At 35.6% G+C, this 18454-nt stretch overlaps 4 protein-coding genes and 1 non-coding gene across 6 annotated transcripts; 3 read left to right on the forward strand and 2 right to left on the reverse strand.

The window, feature by feature from the left end:
* Positions 1-1871: 1871 nt before the first annotated feature.
* On the reverse strand, positions 1872-6053 carry LOC100266715 (L-ascorbate oxidase homolog). 2 transcript variants are annotated; one of them, XM_002267984.5, is made up of 9 exons: positions 5380-6053; positions 4474-4654; positions 4245-4354; positions 3867-4137; positions 3477-3576; positions 3004-3349; positions 2548-2913; positions 2369-2447; positions 1872-2290 (listed from the first exon to the last, which is right to left on the reverse strand). In XM_002267984.5, the coding sequence occupies exons 2-9, from the start codon at positions 4615-4617 to the stop codon at positions 2093-2095; spliced, it is 1614 nt and encodes a 537-aa protein (XP_002268020.3). In that variant the 5' UTR covers positions 4618-4654; positions 5380-6053; the 3' UTR covers positions 1872-2092. The 2 variants fall into 2 exon arrangements, with proteins under 2 accessions (XP_002268020.3, XP_019073787.2); XM_019218242.2 differs by lacking the exon at positions 5380-6053 and adding an exon at positions 4876-5001.
* Positions 6054-7415: 1362 nt separating this feature from the next.
* Positions 7416-11625, reverse strand: LOC100249552 (L-ascorbate oxidase homolog). Its single transcript, XM_002270795.4, has 8 exons — positions 11292-11625; positions 11096-11205; positions 10308-10578; positions 9632-9728; positions 9149-9494; positions 8340-8705; positions 8180-8258; positions 7416-7835 (listed from the first exon to the last, which is right to left on the reverse strand). Exons 1-8 carry the CDS (start codon positions 11424-11426, stop codon positions 7632-7634), a joined length of 1608 nt encoding a protein of 535 aa, XP_002270831.2. The 5' UTR covers positions 11427-11625; the 3' UTR covers positions 7416-7631.
* A 4251-nt stretch (positions 11626-15876) lies between these two features.
* On the forward strand, positions 15877-17085 carry LOC100261514 (reticulon-like protein B13). Its single transcript, XM_002270761.4, has 4 exons — positions 15877-16003; positions 16071-16257; positions 16365-16576; positions 16662-17085. Exons 1-4 carry the CDS (start codon positions 15967-15969, stop codon positions 16868-16870), a joined length of 645 nt encoding a protein of 214 aa, XP_002270797.2. The 5' UTR covers positions 15877-15966; the 3' UTR covers positions 16871-17085.
* On the forward strand, positions 17086-17157 carry TRNAW-CCA (transfer RNA tryptophan (anticodon CCA)). The gene has a single exon. It is a non-coding gene; the product is annotated as a tRNA-Trp (tRNA).
* A 241-nt stretch (positions 17158-17398) lies between these two features.
* LOC132254088 (uncharacterized LOC116803646) lies at positions 17399-18079 on the forward strand. Its single transcript, XM_059738432.1, is given in 2 exon segments — positions 17399-17611; positions 17614-18079. Coding segments are annotated over 2 exon segments (540 nt in total). The 3' UTR covers positions 17941-18079.
* The last annotated feature ends 375 nt before the right edge of the window (positions 18080-18454 follow it).

Below are 18454 nucleotides of genomic sequence, written 5' to 3' on the forward strand. Positions count from 1 at the left end.
CTCAGCAGCCTTATGATGTTGTTTGATTGATTCTTGATTTTCTAAAGTTCATGTTTAATCATCTTTTTGTCGGATTTGGTGTATATATATATATTTTTAATCCATACGATATGTTATTAAGAGGGTGTTTGATAAATCAATTTATTGATTTAATATGACTTAATGATTTATTTTAAGTTATTAAAAATATTAAATATATTTGATTAAGTAATTTAAAACTCATTTGATAGTGTTTTTAGATAAAGTATTTTTATTAGAAGTATTTTTTTTTATAGTGTTTCCATGAAAAACACTTTTATGAGAATATGGAAAAATGATTTTAATAATATTTTTTATTATATGTTGTATAAGTATAAGTATGAAAACGTTTTTAAGAATAAATTATAAAAAATGACATATAATTTAATTATAAAAAAATATTATAATAAACCCAAAACTTTTCATTATAAAAGAATATATAAACATCTATATTAATAGAATATGTAAACATTTATATTATTAAAAAACTAAAAATAATCATTTTTATGATTATAAGAAAATTTTGAAAAAATTAAAACAAATGGTTTAATAAATAAACATTAATAGTGGTATAACAAATTCTCAAAGATTAAAAAAAATATTGGAGTACATATTAGATTAAAAATAGTGATTTTTTTTATCAAAGAATAATAGGTGGCAACTCCCTGAGATTTAAAAGTTTTCTTAAATTGTATAGTCTAAAAATTAAAAGTGTCAAATGTTAGTTTTTATCCCTTGATGTTCTTGCCCAAGGTGGGGTTTGGATTATAAAATACGGTTAAAATTATAGCTCTATGATGCTTGTGATATGTATATGATTTGTAAGTTCAAGTACCGCATGTTTTCATTATATACATATGTCAATTTCTTTCCTTCTTTGAGGTAGATATATCTATGGACATTTATTTCTAATATATATTTTTTTTACATCTTGCACATGATATGCTTTACAAAACTTGTTCATCTAGGATGGAAACTACCTTGAAGCAGAGTTCAATGATGTTGAATGAAAGCGATGAAAGCCTTTAGATTATAAAGTCTCCACTTAGATGGAAAGGGAAGAAGGAAGAGGAGAGGGAAGGAGAAAGAGAAGAGAATTGAAAGGAAAAAAGACGATAGATATCAGAAAACACCCGAGGGTATTTCAGGAATATTTGAAAATTTTTAAAGTGTTTCTTTAAAGAAACATCTTCCAAGTGCTTCTTTAAAAATTATTTCAAGTGTTTTTCTAAATTTTTAGTAATATTTTTCAAAATATTATTAAACATCTATTTTTTACCTTAAAAGAGCTTTTTAAGTGTTTTTAAAACTATAAATACTTTTAAGAAACATTATCCAACTATCTCATATTATTATAATTTAAAATTAAAAATGACTTTGATAACTCAATACCTTTAACTTAAATATAATTCAACTTAGAGTTACTTTTAAGTTATTAAGTATTATTATTAAGTTGTATTAAAACTATTCTAAAAGTGCGTTTAATGGTAATTTTAGGAAATGTTTATATCATTTCTAATATTTAAAAAATTTTATTTTTTAAGTATTAGAAAAATTAAAAACACTTTATAGAATTACTGTCAAACACATCCATGAGTATATTAACCCTTGGAACCATGTATATGGGTTGGCTTCCATGTGTCTGCTGTTTGTGCTTTCCCTTGTTGTCTGTGAGGGCCTCTCCTACATTTTGTGCCCTTCAATGGTAAGCTAGTTTGCATTTTTAGGCAATGTTTTGAGCTGAATTGTGCTTATTTTCCTTTTTCTTTTTATTCAGGGTGAAAGGCAGCAGATAACAGACAAGAAAAAAAGCATCACCAGACCAAAAAAACCCAAGCATATAGCACAGTAGCTGATCAGAAAAAGTAAGGAAAATATTATTATGATTATGAATAGGAAGAAATCTTGACACAATGACAACTAAAATTTTCTTCAATATTGTCCCTCTTTCTAAGCTTATTGACCCCCCTTTTTCCTTTTTACCGACAGTCACACCCTCGTAACTGAAAATGAAAGAAAGAAAGAAAAAAACTAATAGTAATAACAATGAAAGAACTAACACATGAAGGTAATTTTATGGGCGCTTGGCCTTGCCACAGTACAATGCATTATCAGGAACATCATACTCAGTAAACAAGCTCGTTTCGTTGTTCCATACTCTGATATACAATTGCTGTCCTAGATACTGCCGTGACCATATTGCAGACCTCAAGTTCCACATGCCTTTGTTGTCCAAAGATGCCAGTACTGCACTCCAAGAATTGGGGTATACCTGCAACAAGTTGTGTATATGTGAGAAACTAAATTGGATAAACCGAAAGAGAGAAAAAAAATTAGAACTTTCATTTACCTGGACAGTGTGTCTACTGTTAGCATCAGCCAGATTGTAGCGCCTCCTCATGTCAGGCGTCCACTGGCCGGAGCCAAATCTGAATTTCCAGAGATTATCATAGAATTTCTTAGACTTGATTTCAAAAAGAGCAGAGAATCCAGTAGCAAATAATAAGCAAACAAAGAACAGAGGCGTACCCGACAGTCCAGAAAGTATAACCATCCAGATGCCAAGATTGGAGAGTGGTCTCATTGTTCTGGAAGACAATTTCTATGAAGTCATGAAGGGTAGTTCCTATGACAGAGGTGCCGAAAACTGCAGGGCCAGAAGGAGGAGTATCCTTGATGGAGTTTAACTTGAAGACACCCGAGATGTTATAATAGTCAGCAAGCTTCAATGGGGTTGCGGGGTTGACATAGGAGATCCCATTAACAGCATATCTTAGGGTTCCATTGATCTTAGTTGCAGAGTTGGCTAAAATGAGTGTCCTTTGTATCGGTATGGTCCCATAATGGAATGACCCTTGAGGGTTTGGCCTGGCTGCATTTGCAGTCAAATTCCGTCTTCCAACACAGAAAATGAAAGCCATTAGAATAGTTTTGAAGCAACTGGCCTACAACTATGACAATTGAAGTCATGAGAGTATTATATACCTGATGGTCCTTGCCTGCATCATTGACCAGTGAATCTGATAAGTTGGACCAATTGGCAATGGCTCAGAGGCAGGGGTGCTGGAACCAGCATACTTAAGAAATGAAGTAGCAGTGAGGACGGGCTTTGTAAACCGGGTCGAGGCCACGATGAAATAATCCTTGACCGTAGCATGCAAGGTAACCAGGACAGCAACAGATTGACCCACATGAACATCCAGGGAGTCATAAACATCCTGCACTGTATGAGCTCCTTCTACTTCAACGAGTGTCATTGTGTGGGCCTGAATCCTAAAATTGATTGAAGTTGATATGCCCACATTTGAAACCCTGAACTTGTAGGTTTTCCCTGAAAATATATTCACAACACTTCTAGTAATTAGCTACTGAATTGGCCTTAATATAGATTCAGGAAAGCATATTCCCCTGAAATGAAATTGGGAAGCATAGACTCAAGAATTTCATGAGATGGTTACCTTTTTCACCGGTGAAAGTGGAACCACTAGGAAGCCCATTTATCAGAAGAGCATTAGGAAGTGGAAGAGGAATACCTGAGTCCAATTTGGCCTGCAATGCCTGCAAGCATAAGACCTATTAGAACATTTGCCTCCCCACAAATCTACCCCTAAATGCAATAGATTAATATATTTACATTCTTAAGAGCAGTAAACAACTTCTAAATTTCCCCGGGATGTATAATACTAAATTCGATGAAACTGTTTTGCCATTTTGCACATTTTGGCAGTGCTACATATTTCAATGGAAAGGATGTGCATGCCTTCAACCATTACATACCTAATCTCAAAGCGACTCAAGGAATTATGCTGTAAGAAAATTAAAGAAAATAAATACCATTACTTACTAACCTTGTGGGAAGAGTTGTACCAATCGCCAACAAGTAGAGTGAATTCTTCAACTGGTATAGGATATGGAATCGGTATCACAGACCTGGACGCAATATTAAAACCCCCAAAACCTCCAGCAGCTCTATGCATTAGAGTTGAAGGGAAGTAGGAGTAGGTTCCTATCTGATCCTTCGTCTGGAACTTGTATGTCCAGTTTGAGTTTGGTGGGATTGGACAATTGGTGCCAAGCGTTCCATCTTGCCATGGGGTCTTTCTCTGTTTAATCCCATTCCTAGATTCCCAATAAACTATTGCTTATGAGTTTTCATACAAATATATGACGCGAAAACACTACAAAGGTGAGCAGAGTTAGGGTCCAAGAAGGAAGAAAGCACTGACCATGTAATGAGGAAAGGTTTATCCAGCTTGTTGATGACAGTAACAATAATGTTGTCATTGGTCACACAATCAATCGTAGGACCAGGAAACTGTCCATTAATAAGGATACCCTACAAAATCCAAGGAAAAACTAATCAAGGTGAGTCCCTAGAAGCTAACATATGAACCCCATTAATGTTAAATTTCAAACAGAATCAGCAATTACAAAAATATACTGTTAAAAACCAACCTGTTGAGGAGACCCAAGAGGAGAAATTGTTCCATATGTGACTGTCCATGTGTAATATCTAGATGGGTCCTCTGCTATAACACAGAGGAGACTCAAACAGGCCAATGTTCCAAAGAAAAAATGCAGGAAAATGGCCGGCCTCATTCTATCAGAAATTGTTCCTCCAAGATTCTGTTCTTCTCTGAAAAAGAAAATTGAAAGAACCCATATACATGCAACTAAATCAGAACCATGCTATGAAAGAAATTCAAATAAAAAGGGAACAGATCTAAAGGGAAAATTTAGAATTGGATTGAAAACTCTTTTTCTTTTTTCTTTTTTAAAAATAAAGAAATAAATAAAAAGAATTCCTGAAATGCAAATGGGATCCTCCTTCAAACTACTGTTATAACAGCAAGTCACCATGGACTGTGTCTCTGTATTCAGAGAAGCCTTTTTAGATATTTCAGCATTGCTCTTGTAGAAAAACACCCCAGATTTCACTATAATTCATACTTGAAAACAAGAGACTGAAAATTTTCGTGCAACAATTCCCGGTGAAAATTAGAGAAAAGCGAAAAAAAAAGAAAAAGATTTACATGGTTCGGCAGGGTTACATAAAAGAGTATCCCTAGGTAATGAAATTCTAAAATTACCCCTTAATCTTATCACAGCGTTCCCCGCAACCCCAACCTATCGTTCACCCTCAACAATTAAAATACAAGCTTGCCCCTTTTTCTCCATGTGTCTTTCACTCAATATGAGTCACATACTATATCACAGACTATCAACAAATTTTCCCGACTGCACATCATCCTTTTAAGTACCAACAAATTCTACAACATAAGCTTAAAGAAACCTACTCACATATCAAAACTACCTAAAAGTACGAAAACATTCTAACAAACAACCAAATTTATGACATACCCGAAATCCAAACTCCTCAGTGAAAGAAACAAACAAGGAGAAGGAAGTGAGAATGTAATGCAACAACCATTGAGTCCACGCGCAATTCCTTATATATTTATTTTTTAAACCAGAAAAAAGGTGGCCATGAAAGATCCTAAGAATGCCAGCATGGTCACAAATATCGAGGGCTGATCGCAAACTCATTTGCGGCGCACTTCATGCAAACCCATCTGTTCTTTCTCAACCTCATTTCTCTCCCAATACTGAAACCCATGTTGTCTATTTGACCAGCATTTCTTGGAATACTAAAACCATCCACTGCAAGAAACTTATGTAGTAGCCATATATTGTGAATTTTGCATAGAGAATTAGCTGTGGATTCGTGGGAGGTGGCAGGAGGAAGAAAAATCTGAGAGAGCGAGAGCGACGCAGCCGAGAGCGGATCATCATCAAGTGCAATTAATGGAGGTCGGACTATGATTAAATAAATGAAAGAGATCGCGGAGTGTTGCAAATGTGAATGAGATGGAGGTGGTGTTGAAGATAGGTCACATGGCGCGGCAGCTAGCAGAGGCCGAAGACACTGAGAGGCTTCCATGGATCGAGTTTGTCTAAGATTGCAGCGTTTCAAGAAGGGGCGTCAATTTTATCATTTCTTTTTTGTTCTGCAGTGGGTTTCTTTCTTGGCCCTTTTCCCATTTGACTTTCTTGGTGTTTCTTTCTGCATTTTCAAGTTTTGGTGAAAGTCCAAGTCATGTGTATTTTTCAATGTCTAAAATAATTTTTCATTCACATTTTTAGCGAAATCATACTCTACCTTTTGTTAAAAATAAAAAAAATAAAAATTAGAGAATTCATTCTGAGAAAGTGAGATTGTAAAATATCTCAAAAATAAAAAAATAAAAAAAAATTCCCAATTGTGTAGAAGTTAGAACACTTCTTCGAAGCATATATAAATAGTAATTGTTTCAGATATTTAAGAATTTTAATCCACATTACTGTCATTTTGCATTTTTCCAAAAAAAAAAAAAAAATTGATCCCATAACTTCAATGTTGCACATGACCCAGTAGACTGGTGGTGAATTTGGAGTCAAAAAACTTTTGAATGTGAAACTTACATGCTACCCTAAGGTCAGCCCATGATAGTTGGTATAAACTACATTAAGTCAACTAGTGGGCTGGAAACTAGAAAGTATTCCGAGGACAGATCTCATGGGTTCATGCAATGACTCCAATCCACTGAATTCAACTCCCAACACACGTGAAATTAAATACTCATCGTGTGCTCCTCATGGATCTCAGCCCTTCAATCATCTTATCGTAAGTTTCTATATGGTGTTAAAGAGTATCTTGGGTCCTCTTTCTTTTATTTGCAACATAGATATAGTTCTGGGTTGTGATCATAATCAAACAGAGACTATCGAATTCCGGGCCAACCATGAAGGTTTCAACTCTGGGTGTTCTGAAATGAAGTAATAGTATTTCCTTGGTGGCACGGAATGAACTCATACACAGCCTGCAGGAGCACAAGATATCCCTTCAAAAATGAGAAAGGCTTCTAACATCTTCCAAGAGCTAAGTGCTATTGCACCAGCCAACTGTGTTGGAAGAGGGGGATAAACAATGGGTATGCTGAAAACAAGGCTCAGTAGGGGTGAGATGACCCAAGAATGATCCAGAAATGTAGCTGAAATCAAGGCAAGTTAACCAACCAATGTGCAGTTCTGGATTAGTTAAATAAGCACATGGCTACTTTAAGGAATTTCGATCCAATAGCCTAGTGGTATCAGAAATCAAAACCTCAAAACCTTTTTTTTTTTCAAATTCAAATTAATTCCCAGTAGAGTTAGTGTGTTTATTAGTAATTTTAGAAAGTTTTTAATCCTTTTAATACTTAAAAATAAAAAATTTTAAACGTTAAAATATTAAAAACACTTTTTAAAATCACTACCAAACGTACTCTTAATATGGCCAGGACTCAAGATGCACTTCCTCTTGAGTTGTTCATTATCTGGTTTGCTGTTACCATAAATAAAATAGGTCCGCAATAAAATTCAGCCACGACAAATGACATTTTGTGGTTCTAAAATTATGATTTCAACCAATTCCACAACTTCCCAGAATGTGAAACAAAATTCCATTTGATATTATACATATAGAATAACTGAATAAACCAACTATCAGAAGCGGAATTTTTCACTCTTTCTGATTTACTATTACAGTCAAACCATCATGACTGGAAAAACCAGATAATAAATGAATGGTCATACTAAGGGTGCCTTCCTATGGCTTTTCCACAAAGTAGAGCATTTTTAGGAATATCATATTCATTAGCAGGGCTGTGAACTGGGTTAAAGACCCTGAGATAGAATTGCTGCCCAAGATATTGCCTTTCCCATACTGCAGACCTCATGTTCCACATGCCTTGGTTGTCCAAGGAAACCCATATAGTGGTCCAAGACCTGGGGTACACCTGCAAGAGAAAATGGATCCATGTTAGGAAAAGTATGGATCAAGAAAGAACAAGTGATCTAACATGAGACAGATCTGTCAATCTCCTAAGAAAAAAAGCATTACCATGAAATTTAAAGGTGTGAATCACAAAGCTTTTTGTGCTTTATCAATGTCAAATCAGTTCTTACTAACCATATTTCCTCAAATATCAAATGTGAGGAATAGAGCATTCTAAGTTCTAATAGATGATACAAGGGTGTCAAACACTATCACAGTTCCTACAAGCGATGGAACAAAAAATATTTCCCAACCCAGATATGAAAGAAAAAAGAAAAGCATCATCTTAGTCTTGGTTTAGCATACCTGAGCAGTGTGTCGAGTAAGAGCATCAATTAGATTATAGCTTTTTCTTCTGGCTGGTGTCCACTGTCCAAAACCATAACTGTTTTTGTGACAATGACAAAAGTTAGAAACCAACCAACTAGCAAAAAACATAAGTTAGAAACAGAATTTGACAACTTACCCAACTACCCAAAAATCATAACCATCGAGATGCCAAGACTGAATGGTATTCTCATTGTTTTGGAAAACAACTTCAATGAAGTCATGGTGGTTGGCTGCCATGACAGAGGTTGACAGGAATGAGGAACCACCTGAGGGAAGGTCTTGAATAGAATTTACACTGAATACCCCAGGGATATTGAAATAATCAGCAAGCTTCAGAGGAGTATCAGTGTTAATGTAGGAGACCCCATTAACAGCATAGCGCTGCTTCCCATTTAGTCGAGGTGCTGAGTTCGCCAACATAATGGTCCTTGATGGTGTTATCTTTCCATAATGGAATGAGCCCTGAGGGTTGGGTCTGGCTGCACTTGCTGTCAAGTTCCACCTTCAAGAAAAACAGAGAGAAACAAGAAATCAGGATAGATCATTACAGACCAAGGTACTAACCATCCATTCATTTGATGGAAAACTAAATCAGGAAAGAAGTATATCAATGTGCTGTTGAAGTGGTGCCATGTTTGTTGAGCTTTATGGAATCATTGTTCAGAATACTCCCCCTAATAGCACATGCAGCCTAAATCTCACATTATCCCTAACCTCATCCCCTCCATATCTCACTTTATTTTCTTGAGAATATAATAGTTTCCTCCTTTTTGCAAGTATGGAAAGTGAGATTCATCTAAAATCATCAGCATGCATTTTTTTCACCATGTTATTCTACTAGTGATGATGAGTATATCAAAACTTTTGAGGGAAAAGAATGAGCAGAAATTTTGTGCCACAAAAGAAAATAGCCTTCTCCACTTGTAGAGCAGTTTAGTTACACACCTGTAGGTTCTGGCCTGCTTCATAGACCAGTGTATTTGATAGGTAGGACCAGCAGGCACAGGCCCAGAAACTGGGGTGTGAGAGTTTGTATAGTGTAACACTGCAGTTGCAGTGAGAATCTGCTTTGTAAACCTTGTGGATGCAACAATGTAGTAGTCTTTTGGGAGCTGATCTAAGGTAACTAAAACAGCAATGGATTGGCCCACATGCACGTCAAGAGAATCATATGTGTTCTGAAGAGTATGAGATCCTTCCACCTCAACTAGCTTCATTGTATGCCCCTGAATCCTAAAGTTGATTGAGGTTGATAGGCCCACGTTTGAGATCCTGAACATGTAAGTTTTACCTAGAAGGAAAACCAAGAGAAAATTGTTAGTAAAACACAATCTACTCTTGTATCAAAATTATTCAAAAAGCTCATAACATGGAAACTTCTAATCTTTTGAGGAATCAAAGAAAAAAACTCAAAATTCTGAGAATAACCTTGATCACCACTGAAGGAAGAACTAGTCTGGCCATTTATAAGGACACCATCAGGGAAGGGAAGAGGTTTCCCTGAGTCCAGAGTTTGCTGTAATGTCTGCCAACATCAAAACACACAATGGAACAAATTAGAAGGATGATAAGAAGGTAGACTTATAACATAAGCATCTTTGTCCAAATTGCATCTAGCACAGAAATGTTTCTTTTTTGTGTTACAAAGTAGGAAGCTAACTAAGTTGACATAGTTTCCCATTAAAGTGAAGAATAGTCAATTTGACCAACATTTTTAAAGGTGAATAGAACAAACCAAGTACAGCAGCCCTTTCATATATAATTAGAATATTTTCAAATTGTAAATAATAAGAATGAACCACAGGAAGCTAGGATCTGGCCCGAGAACTGAGGTTTCTGGTCTTTGTCAGATTCATTAACATCCTATGGCATTTACAGAAATGCAAGAATAAGACAACCAACTCTTTACTAGCTAGATGCAAAACGGGTGGCAATGAGATTGGGACTTAAGCTTTAGAACATGAAGGCCAAGAATATCATACAAATAATTATTCTACAAATGTCAAACAAATGCACACCACATTGCCACTTTATGTGATAATCAGAAATGTTAAAAACATAAACTTCATAAGCAACAGAAAAAATATATGTAATTTTTCCTCACCTTATGGCTGGTCTTGTACCAATCACCAACAAGTAAAGTGAAATCTCCAGCAGGGTCTGGAAATGGGATTGGGATCCTAGGTCTTTCATAGACATTGATTGCTCCAAACCCTCCAGCAGCTTTATGGAAAAGGGTTGATGGGAAATATGTGAAAGTCCCAATCTGATCCTTAGTTTGGAATTTGTAGGTGTAGTTTGAGTTTGGGGGGATAGGACAATTGGTCCCCAATACTCCATCTTGCCATGAGTTCTTCCTCTGTTTAATTCCATTCCTAGTAGTGAACAAGCAAGCTCTTGTTAGACCATGACATTTTTCAAGAATGCTGCTATCAGATAAACACATTTGAAGAAGACAAACGGCAATGGAAGTTTTCTGTGGTCAAATTTATCTTCCTTTTCTCCATGTGCATAATATTAATCCTCAATTAATCTTAAGATTTTTATTGTTTTGGACCAGAAAAGCAAGAACTTTCAACAAACACATACAGCAATACAACTACTTGGCTTAAATTGCTTTTTCTTAAGATTCAAAATGTATTACCCTTTTCCTCATTTTCCTCACTACCAAATGGATGATTAAATCACAAATTTGGGACACAAATGCAACTTTCAGAACAATCCCACTTATGCCCTTTTGCCATTCAATTAACATCAACACATAGCACAGAGCATTTTGTCATAGAAAACAGTGAAACATCAGAATTTTCCTAGTCAAAACAAATAACAACTAAAACAAACTAAGAACAAGCACATGAACTCAAGCCAAGAGTAACTATAAAATCAACTCACCAAGTCAAGAGAAAAGGCTGGTCAAGCTTATTAATCAGGTCGAGGATTATGTTGTCATTAGTCACAACCTCAAGTGCCGGACCAGGAAACTGACCATTGATGAGGATGACCTTCACAAATCCAACATCAACCCTTCAGAAAAACAAGAAAACTTTCTCACATTCAAAACCACCACAAAAATGGCTACATTACCAACCTGTTGGGGGACGCCCAGAGGAGAAATAGTTCCATAGGTGACAGTCCATGTGTAGTATTTATAAGGGTCCTCTCCATTCACCAAGAAAACACCCAACAAAACACAGATCAGGTGGAGCAAAACCGCTTTTCTCATGATTCTATATCTGAAAAAAGAATATCACACCCCCAAAACAAAAACCCAGAAAGGGAGAAACTAAATCTAGGAATGTGATATATACCACTGCTTATTCACTATATCTAGGGGGCTTAAATAATAGAAGTGCGGGAAAGAAGGCTCCCCCAGGTACTTCTAGCTCTAGCAGTGTTTTGAGGAAAGTTTATATGTATATAAATATACATTTTGAGGGTGATCTGTACTTCTGTAGTGGGATTTTGATTACATTTTCGGCGCAAGTCACGTCACGCGTTTTCTAGTAATGATGCAATGCTCCAAACCAACGCTAATCACACTCATTGGTGTAAGTGATCAAACCGTGGAGGTTGACTAACAATCCTACAATCTCGCTATTGATTTATGCTTTAAATCCCTACCCTATCCTTCCAAGTTGGCTTTATTTTAGTCCTTTTATCTTTTTGTTTTTCTTTTGCTTTTGTTTTTGTTGCTTTTGATTTGGGTGGTTTGGATCTTTGAATTTAAGCAAGGTGTTGAAAGTTTTTAATGTGACATGGGAGTCCATTCAGCTGATAACTGGTGCTGTATTTATTAGTCAGCAGTTAATACTAATTGTATGTATGGATGGTGAATTTCCATGACAGAATTGAATGTCAGTCAGACTTCACATGCACACCATAATTTTGAAAAAGGAGAAAATTGTGAATGGGATCAGGGAAACACTGCACTGCATACACCGCCAGTCTCTGAGGAAAAAGCAGACAGCTAGCAGCCTCCTCGTGGTCACCATCAATTGAAATGTGAATGTCTACAGTCCCTTCTCCTCTATTTGAAGCAAAGGGCATGGGGCTGCTTTTGCTTTCTTCATTGCTTTGTTTCTTTTTGTGGTCTGTCTTGTTTAAATTCCTCATTGAGACAATGACATTGACTAATGATGGTCGTAAAACAATTTATAAAATTTATTGGACGGTGGTGGTGGAGGTATATTGGCCATGAAAGCTGTAAAGAGGTCATAGTAAAACAATGGGTTGTGTTGAACCGACACTCATGTGCTCATATGGACCACCTGTCACTCCACTTCTTCCATCCCTAAGCCCCTGCAAACTTAAAAATCATAGTCAACTTATAGAAATGGGCATTTTTGGCCTTAAACAACCTCTCAAAATTCTCAAGTAAATGATATCAATAAGAACGTGGCTATGGGGTTTACTTGCATTATATCCAAATATGATGATTCCTTGAGCAGCCAGCCCTAAGATTCTAAACAAGGATAGATATTTTTTTTTTAAAAAAACAAGGGGAAATTAACGAAGGGAGAAAAATGAAAATGTCTGCCAATCATGGGGCACCCATGTGAGCTGTTTTTTTACGGATTTGAACTATTGACTTGTGACATTGAGTGGGTGCCCACACGGTTTGCCACTGCCCAATGGCCACAAAAGACGCACCTTGTCATTTCAGCTTATTTTATTTCCTTGAGGTTCGTTCTAGATTTGATGTTGTTACAACTTACAAAGGGTAAATAGGAAATGTAAAAGACAATGACTAGAGGTAATGTATTTTGAAAATTTATAAATACCTACCTAACTTATATTTAGATATTTAGAGAAATTTATGTGTTTTGAAAATTTAAAAAGATTTATCTTGATTTTAGAAATATTTATATATTTTAAAATTTTAAAAGACTTGATTTTAGGTCTATTTATACATTTAAAAAATAATAATAATAAGTGAGGTATTTTTTATCCCTTTTAACAATTCACTATCTTTATCTTACATCTTGTTATCGTTTTTATGTGTTATCTAAAATTGAACAGCCAAAAGAGAAAGAGAAATTTTTTTTTTACAGAACTTTAATTCAAAAAAGAGTTAGAAATGATAATGTTTTTGTATAATGACTTCTTTAAAATAAGGATTAATAGTGCAATAAATCATTTTATAAATCCCTATATATTTTTCATTTATTTTTAGAAATATTAAAATATTTGAATTCTCGACAATGGGTCAAGTAATTTTTTTAAAAAAAATTATGTTCTAATTTGTTACTTGAATATCATATCATCTATTTATTTTTTTACAAGTGAATTTTATCGTCCAATTTATTATAATGAACCTTATTAACAAAAAAATAAGTTGTTAACCTTACTTGAGTGATGATACAATGCAACCTTAGGCAATAAAAGTGTTATTGGCATTTTGATATACTAATAATTGACTTTTTAGTATACCATTGATTGGAATCCGTTCTACTCACTAGTAAATGGAACAATTTAGGGTTAGCTACATAGTGCAAATCCAATTTATTTGGGCACAGTGCTATTGTGAGTAGATTAGAGTAAAATGTTTATATGTGAAATGTTTTTAAATAATAATTAATCATACAAAGTGTAATATGTAATTTTATCTTTGCATTGGAAGTGTTAAATATTTGAAAGAAAGTGAAATAAATGATTGAAATAAAAAAAAAAAAACTTCCTTGTTAATTGACCTTTTTGTAAAGAAAAAAAATGACGTCTCTAACTATATTTGATATTTCTTATTAAATTATTTTTTTCTTATTGAGTTGTTTAGTTCATCAAATGATATCGGTGAGGAGATCAGAACAGAAAAAGTGTTTTTATTTGAAACCATATTAAACTTTATTTTATTTATTTGACTAAAAATTTAGTATTTTATTTAATTTTAGATTTGTTAGTTAATGACATTCATGTGTCTAGGTCTAGAGTTTTATATATATGAATTGATTGCAATGTTCTTGGTCTCCAACTTATACATTTTTTTGTATTTATTGAATATGTTCTATTAAATAGGTGGTATCAGACATATATTTTCAAATTTAAATAATATACTCAAATCTCATTTATTTATACACTTGTACCCAAGTTTCATTATTTGCATGCTTATACTTGGATTTTGATTCCTCGTATCATTGTTGAAGGATTAAGATCTTATCACACATATTAAATGGGAATTCACTACTTATGATGATGTCAAATTTCACTCGATGGTCACAGGAGAGGCATAATGTCATATGAAAATTGGACTGAAAGGGAAATCAATTGTGGGTTGCAGCAAAATTATTACTACGAATTGAGAGGAGTGCCTTTACCTTCCAAAAATTAAGTTTGAAATGGGCGGTGGTTGCTGCAGCTAAGAAGTAATGTTTTCATTATGATGTTTGGTGCTCAAACGGGAACAACATAAGAGAAAAGGCCATCATGGAACCATTGGTGGTGGTCCACTTATTCATCCTTTCAACGACCCCCGACCCCTTCCCTTGTTCCCGGGAGGAAAAAGTAGAAATAGCCATGGCTTCGGTTTTTTGCTTTGGTATAGCAATGTTTTAAAAACCCGTCGACCGGTCGCCTCTCCGGTTGGACTCATCCAACCGTTTGGCTCTTAAACCGGTGTTCAGCCGTTCAAATCGTCGGCCTGTCGGACCAATGAGCGAGCTGGATAAGCTGCCTGGTTCCTAAAGAACCGGTCCGGGGTGGGTTGAATAAAATTTTACTGTGCTGCTCCAACCACGTAGCCCATCTTCGATGACGGGCCCTCTGCCCAAGCCAGCTTGCGCGCAGTTCAGTTGTTGCACACAGACAGGCCATGTATAATTTTGAGCCAAGGGACTTCAGCCACTAAACCACCCAATTGCTTGAGTAACTATTGCTGAAACATAAATTAAATAACAATGACGACTTATCGATTTTTTTCTTCAAATTATTATTATATAAAAAGTAAAAACTATTAAATAAATATAAATATTTATATTTCCATTGATTTTAATCATATAATGATAAATATAAATTAATTAATATAATAATTTTAAAAAATTTAAAATAATAAATTACATAAATATATAGATAAAATTAAATATTATAATTTTTTTATCTTAAATATATTTTTATATTTAACTATTATATTATTTTATTTAATAAAATTTAAAATATTCATACATTTTTATTTATCTTTATTATTTAATTTAATATATCAAATTTAAAAAATAAAATATTATTAAAATTTTCAATTATATATGTACATTTTTATTTTTTAATTACTTTTTAAATTTTATATAATATATAAATTATATATTTATGAATTATGACATTATTATCAACCGTTTCTTCAATAAAACTGTTTCTTCTGTATTTATGTAGATTATATCAATAAAAAATATAGCATTTGTTCATCATATCTTGTAGGGGTGGTTTCCAATTATCTTATACACGTTTGCAAAGGCGGTCGCCGACTAGTGTGTGTCCACCGATGGCTAGAGACAAACAGCTGACTGCAGAGAAACCACGCAAATGAATACGATGTGCTGTTTCTGTGGTACGACATGAGACTTGTGACTTGTGACTTGTAAGTGAGCTCTTCTTCTAGCGCTACGACTCCTGCATGGCTTCCACGTCTTGCCTCGGCTTTGCTACGTGTAGAACTCAAACAACTCCCCCTCTTGTTCAGAGCTACTTCACCTTTGAAGCCAATTCACCCAAAATTTCAAACCATAAGTACTATACTAAAACTTCCAATCTGCCATTTTCAGTTTGATTTAATCTTCAGTATGTCTTCAACAGAGAAAAGTTCACAACCCATACTAGGTAAGCTCCATAGCGGTGAAGGTTTTCGCTCTCTCACTATTTATTTATTTATTTTTTTGGGTGGCAGATTTAGCGAGAGATATATTGCTATGGAGGAGAAAGAAGATGAGCGTGATGGTGTTTTTCATATCAACAGCAACATGGGTATTGATGGAAGTCTACCAATTCAACTCCATCACCATCGTTTGTTGGGTGGGCATGGCGGTTGTTACTTCATTGTTCATATGGGGCAACATGTGCAGACTTCTTGGAAAGTAAGAGCCTTCCGTTTCATTAATTTATTTATTCATGAGCTTTTTTTTTTTTTTTATAGCATAGTTGACCTAGCATAGAGTTTTGATTCTGGTTGATTGGGTTTCAGAGAGCCCCCAAGCTTGTCCGGATTGGAAATCACAGAGCAGTCAACAACAGAGATGACAATTTTATTCAGAGAATCGATAGAAGAGGCAGTGCGATGGATGTTTCGCGTAGGAGCGGAGAGTGAGTGGTATGTTTTTGCAGGTGTAGTTACTGGTCTCTGGATACTCTCCATAGTGGGAAGCTGCATGGATCTCCTAACACTTGCTTACATAGGTACGTAACGTTTAATTGATCTTAATTAATAGAAGGCGCTGTAGTTCAATCTCCTGGATATATTTGGTTTGTGATGGAGTTACAGGTATTATGATGAGCATGACCATTCCTGTAATCTATATAAAGTACGAGGACAAGATTAAAAGGTATGGAGAGAGGGTGAAGGTGCATTGGAGAAAACTTGTCGAGATTGTGGATGAGAAGGTGTTTATGAACGTGAAGAACAAGTTATTCAAACAGAAGGAGAAGGAGAATGAGAAGAAGGGGATGGAGAAGGAGAAGAAGGTTGAGTAGTGGGTTGCCTTTTTCCAACCCAATAAAGGCCTGCATATATTCTTAGTAGTTCTTCTCGTTGATGTTGTTAGTAAGCATTGTAAATTTGCCGTTTCAGTATTTTCTTGAATGCGTAACAAAATATGATGTAAATAGCAAGTTGTTTCAGCCCATAAAGGAGTATGATCCTTTTTCATTTTCTTTGATTATGTAAATTTACAAGAAAAGTCAAAAGTGGATCCGTGGCGCAATGGTAGCGCGTCTGACTCCAGATCAGAAGGTTGCGTGTTCGATTCACGTCGGGTTCAATGTCAATTTTTTGTTTGACGGGTCCATTGGAATCTTGCGAAGCAGCAACGAAATTAAGTGCAGTCAGTCCATTCCAGTTTTGGGCCGTGGGCTCTGGCTTTTGGAAAGTAACGGGGTTAGGCTGGTTCTTGAGCTGAAAAGTAAATGAGGAAAAAACTCAACTTTGCGTCGAAGCAACAACGAAATTAAGTGGAATCAGTCCATTTTAGCATGTATAAATGAATATACCAGGGGAGAGACATGGAGGTATTAGGTATGGCAGGAGGAAAATTCGAAATGAATATACCAGGGGAGACACGTGGAGGTATGGGAGGAGGAGGGGAGGCTGCTCTAGGAGCTGTGATGGGGGAGCTACTGAGGGCCGTACTGCGTGCAAAGGATAGGGTTGTGCGATTCAAACCCATGCTCCAAGAGCTCCAATCCACACTGGAGTCCATCATCCCAAAGATATCAACGAAATTGACAGATTAAATCAACAGTTGGATGATTCTCAAAAGGGGGATATAATTAAGCTGAGGGTGGCGTTGGAGAAAGCCCAGATACTCGTGGAGAAGTGTGAACGTCGCTTGCTCGAACTGCTGGAAAAAGAATCGTTACGCCAAAAGCTTCAGAAATTGGATCATGCGCTTCTCAGATTGTGTCAGATTGAATTGCAGGTTGAGCAGTTAAGGGATGCCAGAATGGTATTGGTTGAGGTTAGGCAATTGTATCAGAAATTGGATTCCTTGGACAGGAAAATGAACTGGAGAGTAATGACATGCACGACTATTTCAGCCACTTAGATATTAACAAGATTCCCCTAGTCCATACCATATATAACGAAGTGTGCGATTGTATTATTTTAGATTTTCTGTTGTTGTACTCGTTGGATTGCTATTTTGTTCGCTTACAGTAAAAACACAATCAACTACTTCGAAGTTATTCTTAGTACTGTATAATCAGTAAGGGCAATAAGAAAATACTGGAATGGCATAGGTGAATCATCAGTAGTCTCCACAAGAACAGTTCCCATCCTCAAAACAATGAAACCAATTCGAATCCCTCACAATTATTTTTCTCTTATCAATCTCGAAGATGAACTTAATGGCAGTGTGGAGTCTACACAAGTTCTTAAGTTCTTAAAAACCTTGATCAACATTCCTGCTGGGGTAGAAATAATGCCAACTGCGACTGCAAACTTTTCACTGTGGCAGGAAAGGTCTTGTTCCTTCTGCTCCTCCTCCACATCATGCAACACGAAGTTCATGAATGACTTGCCCAAAACTCAGCTCTCCCCAGAAGTACAGATGCTGAAAC

This window comes from Vitis vinifera, chromosome 7, assembly GCF_030704535.1.
Source record: "Vitis vinifera cultivar Pinot Noir 40024 chromosome 7, ASM3070453v1".
Taxonomy (NCBI): domain Eukaryota; kingdom Viridiplantae; phylum Streptophyta; class Magnoliopsida; order Vitales; family Vitaceae; genus Vitis; species Vitis vinifera.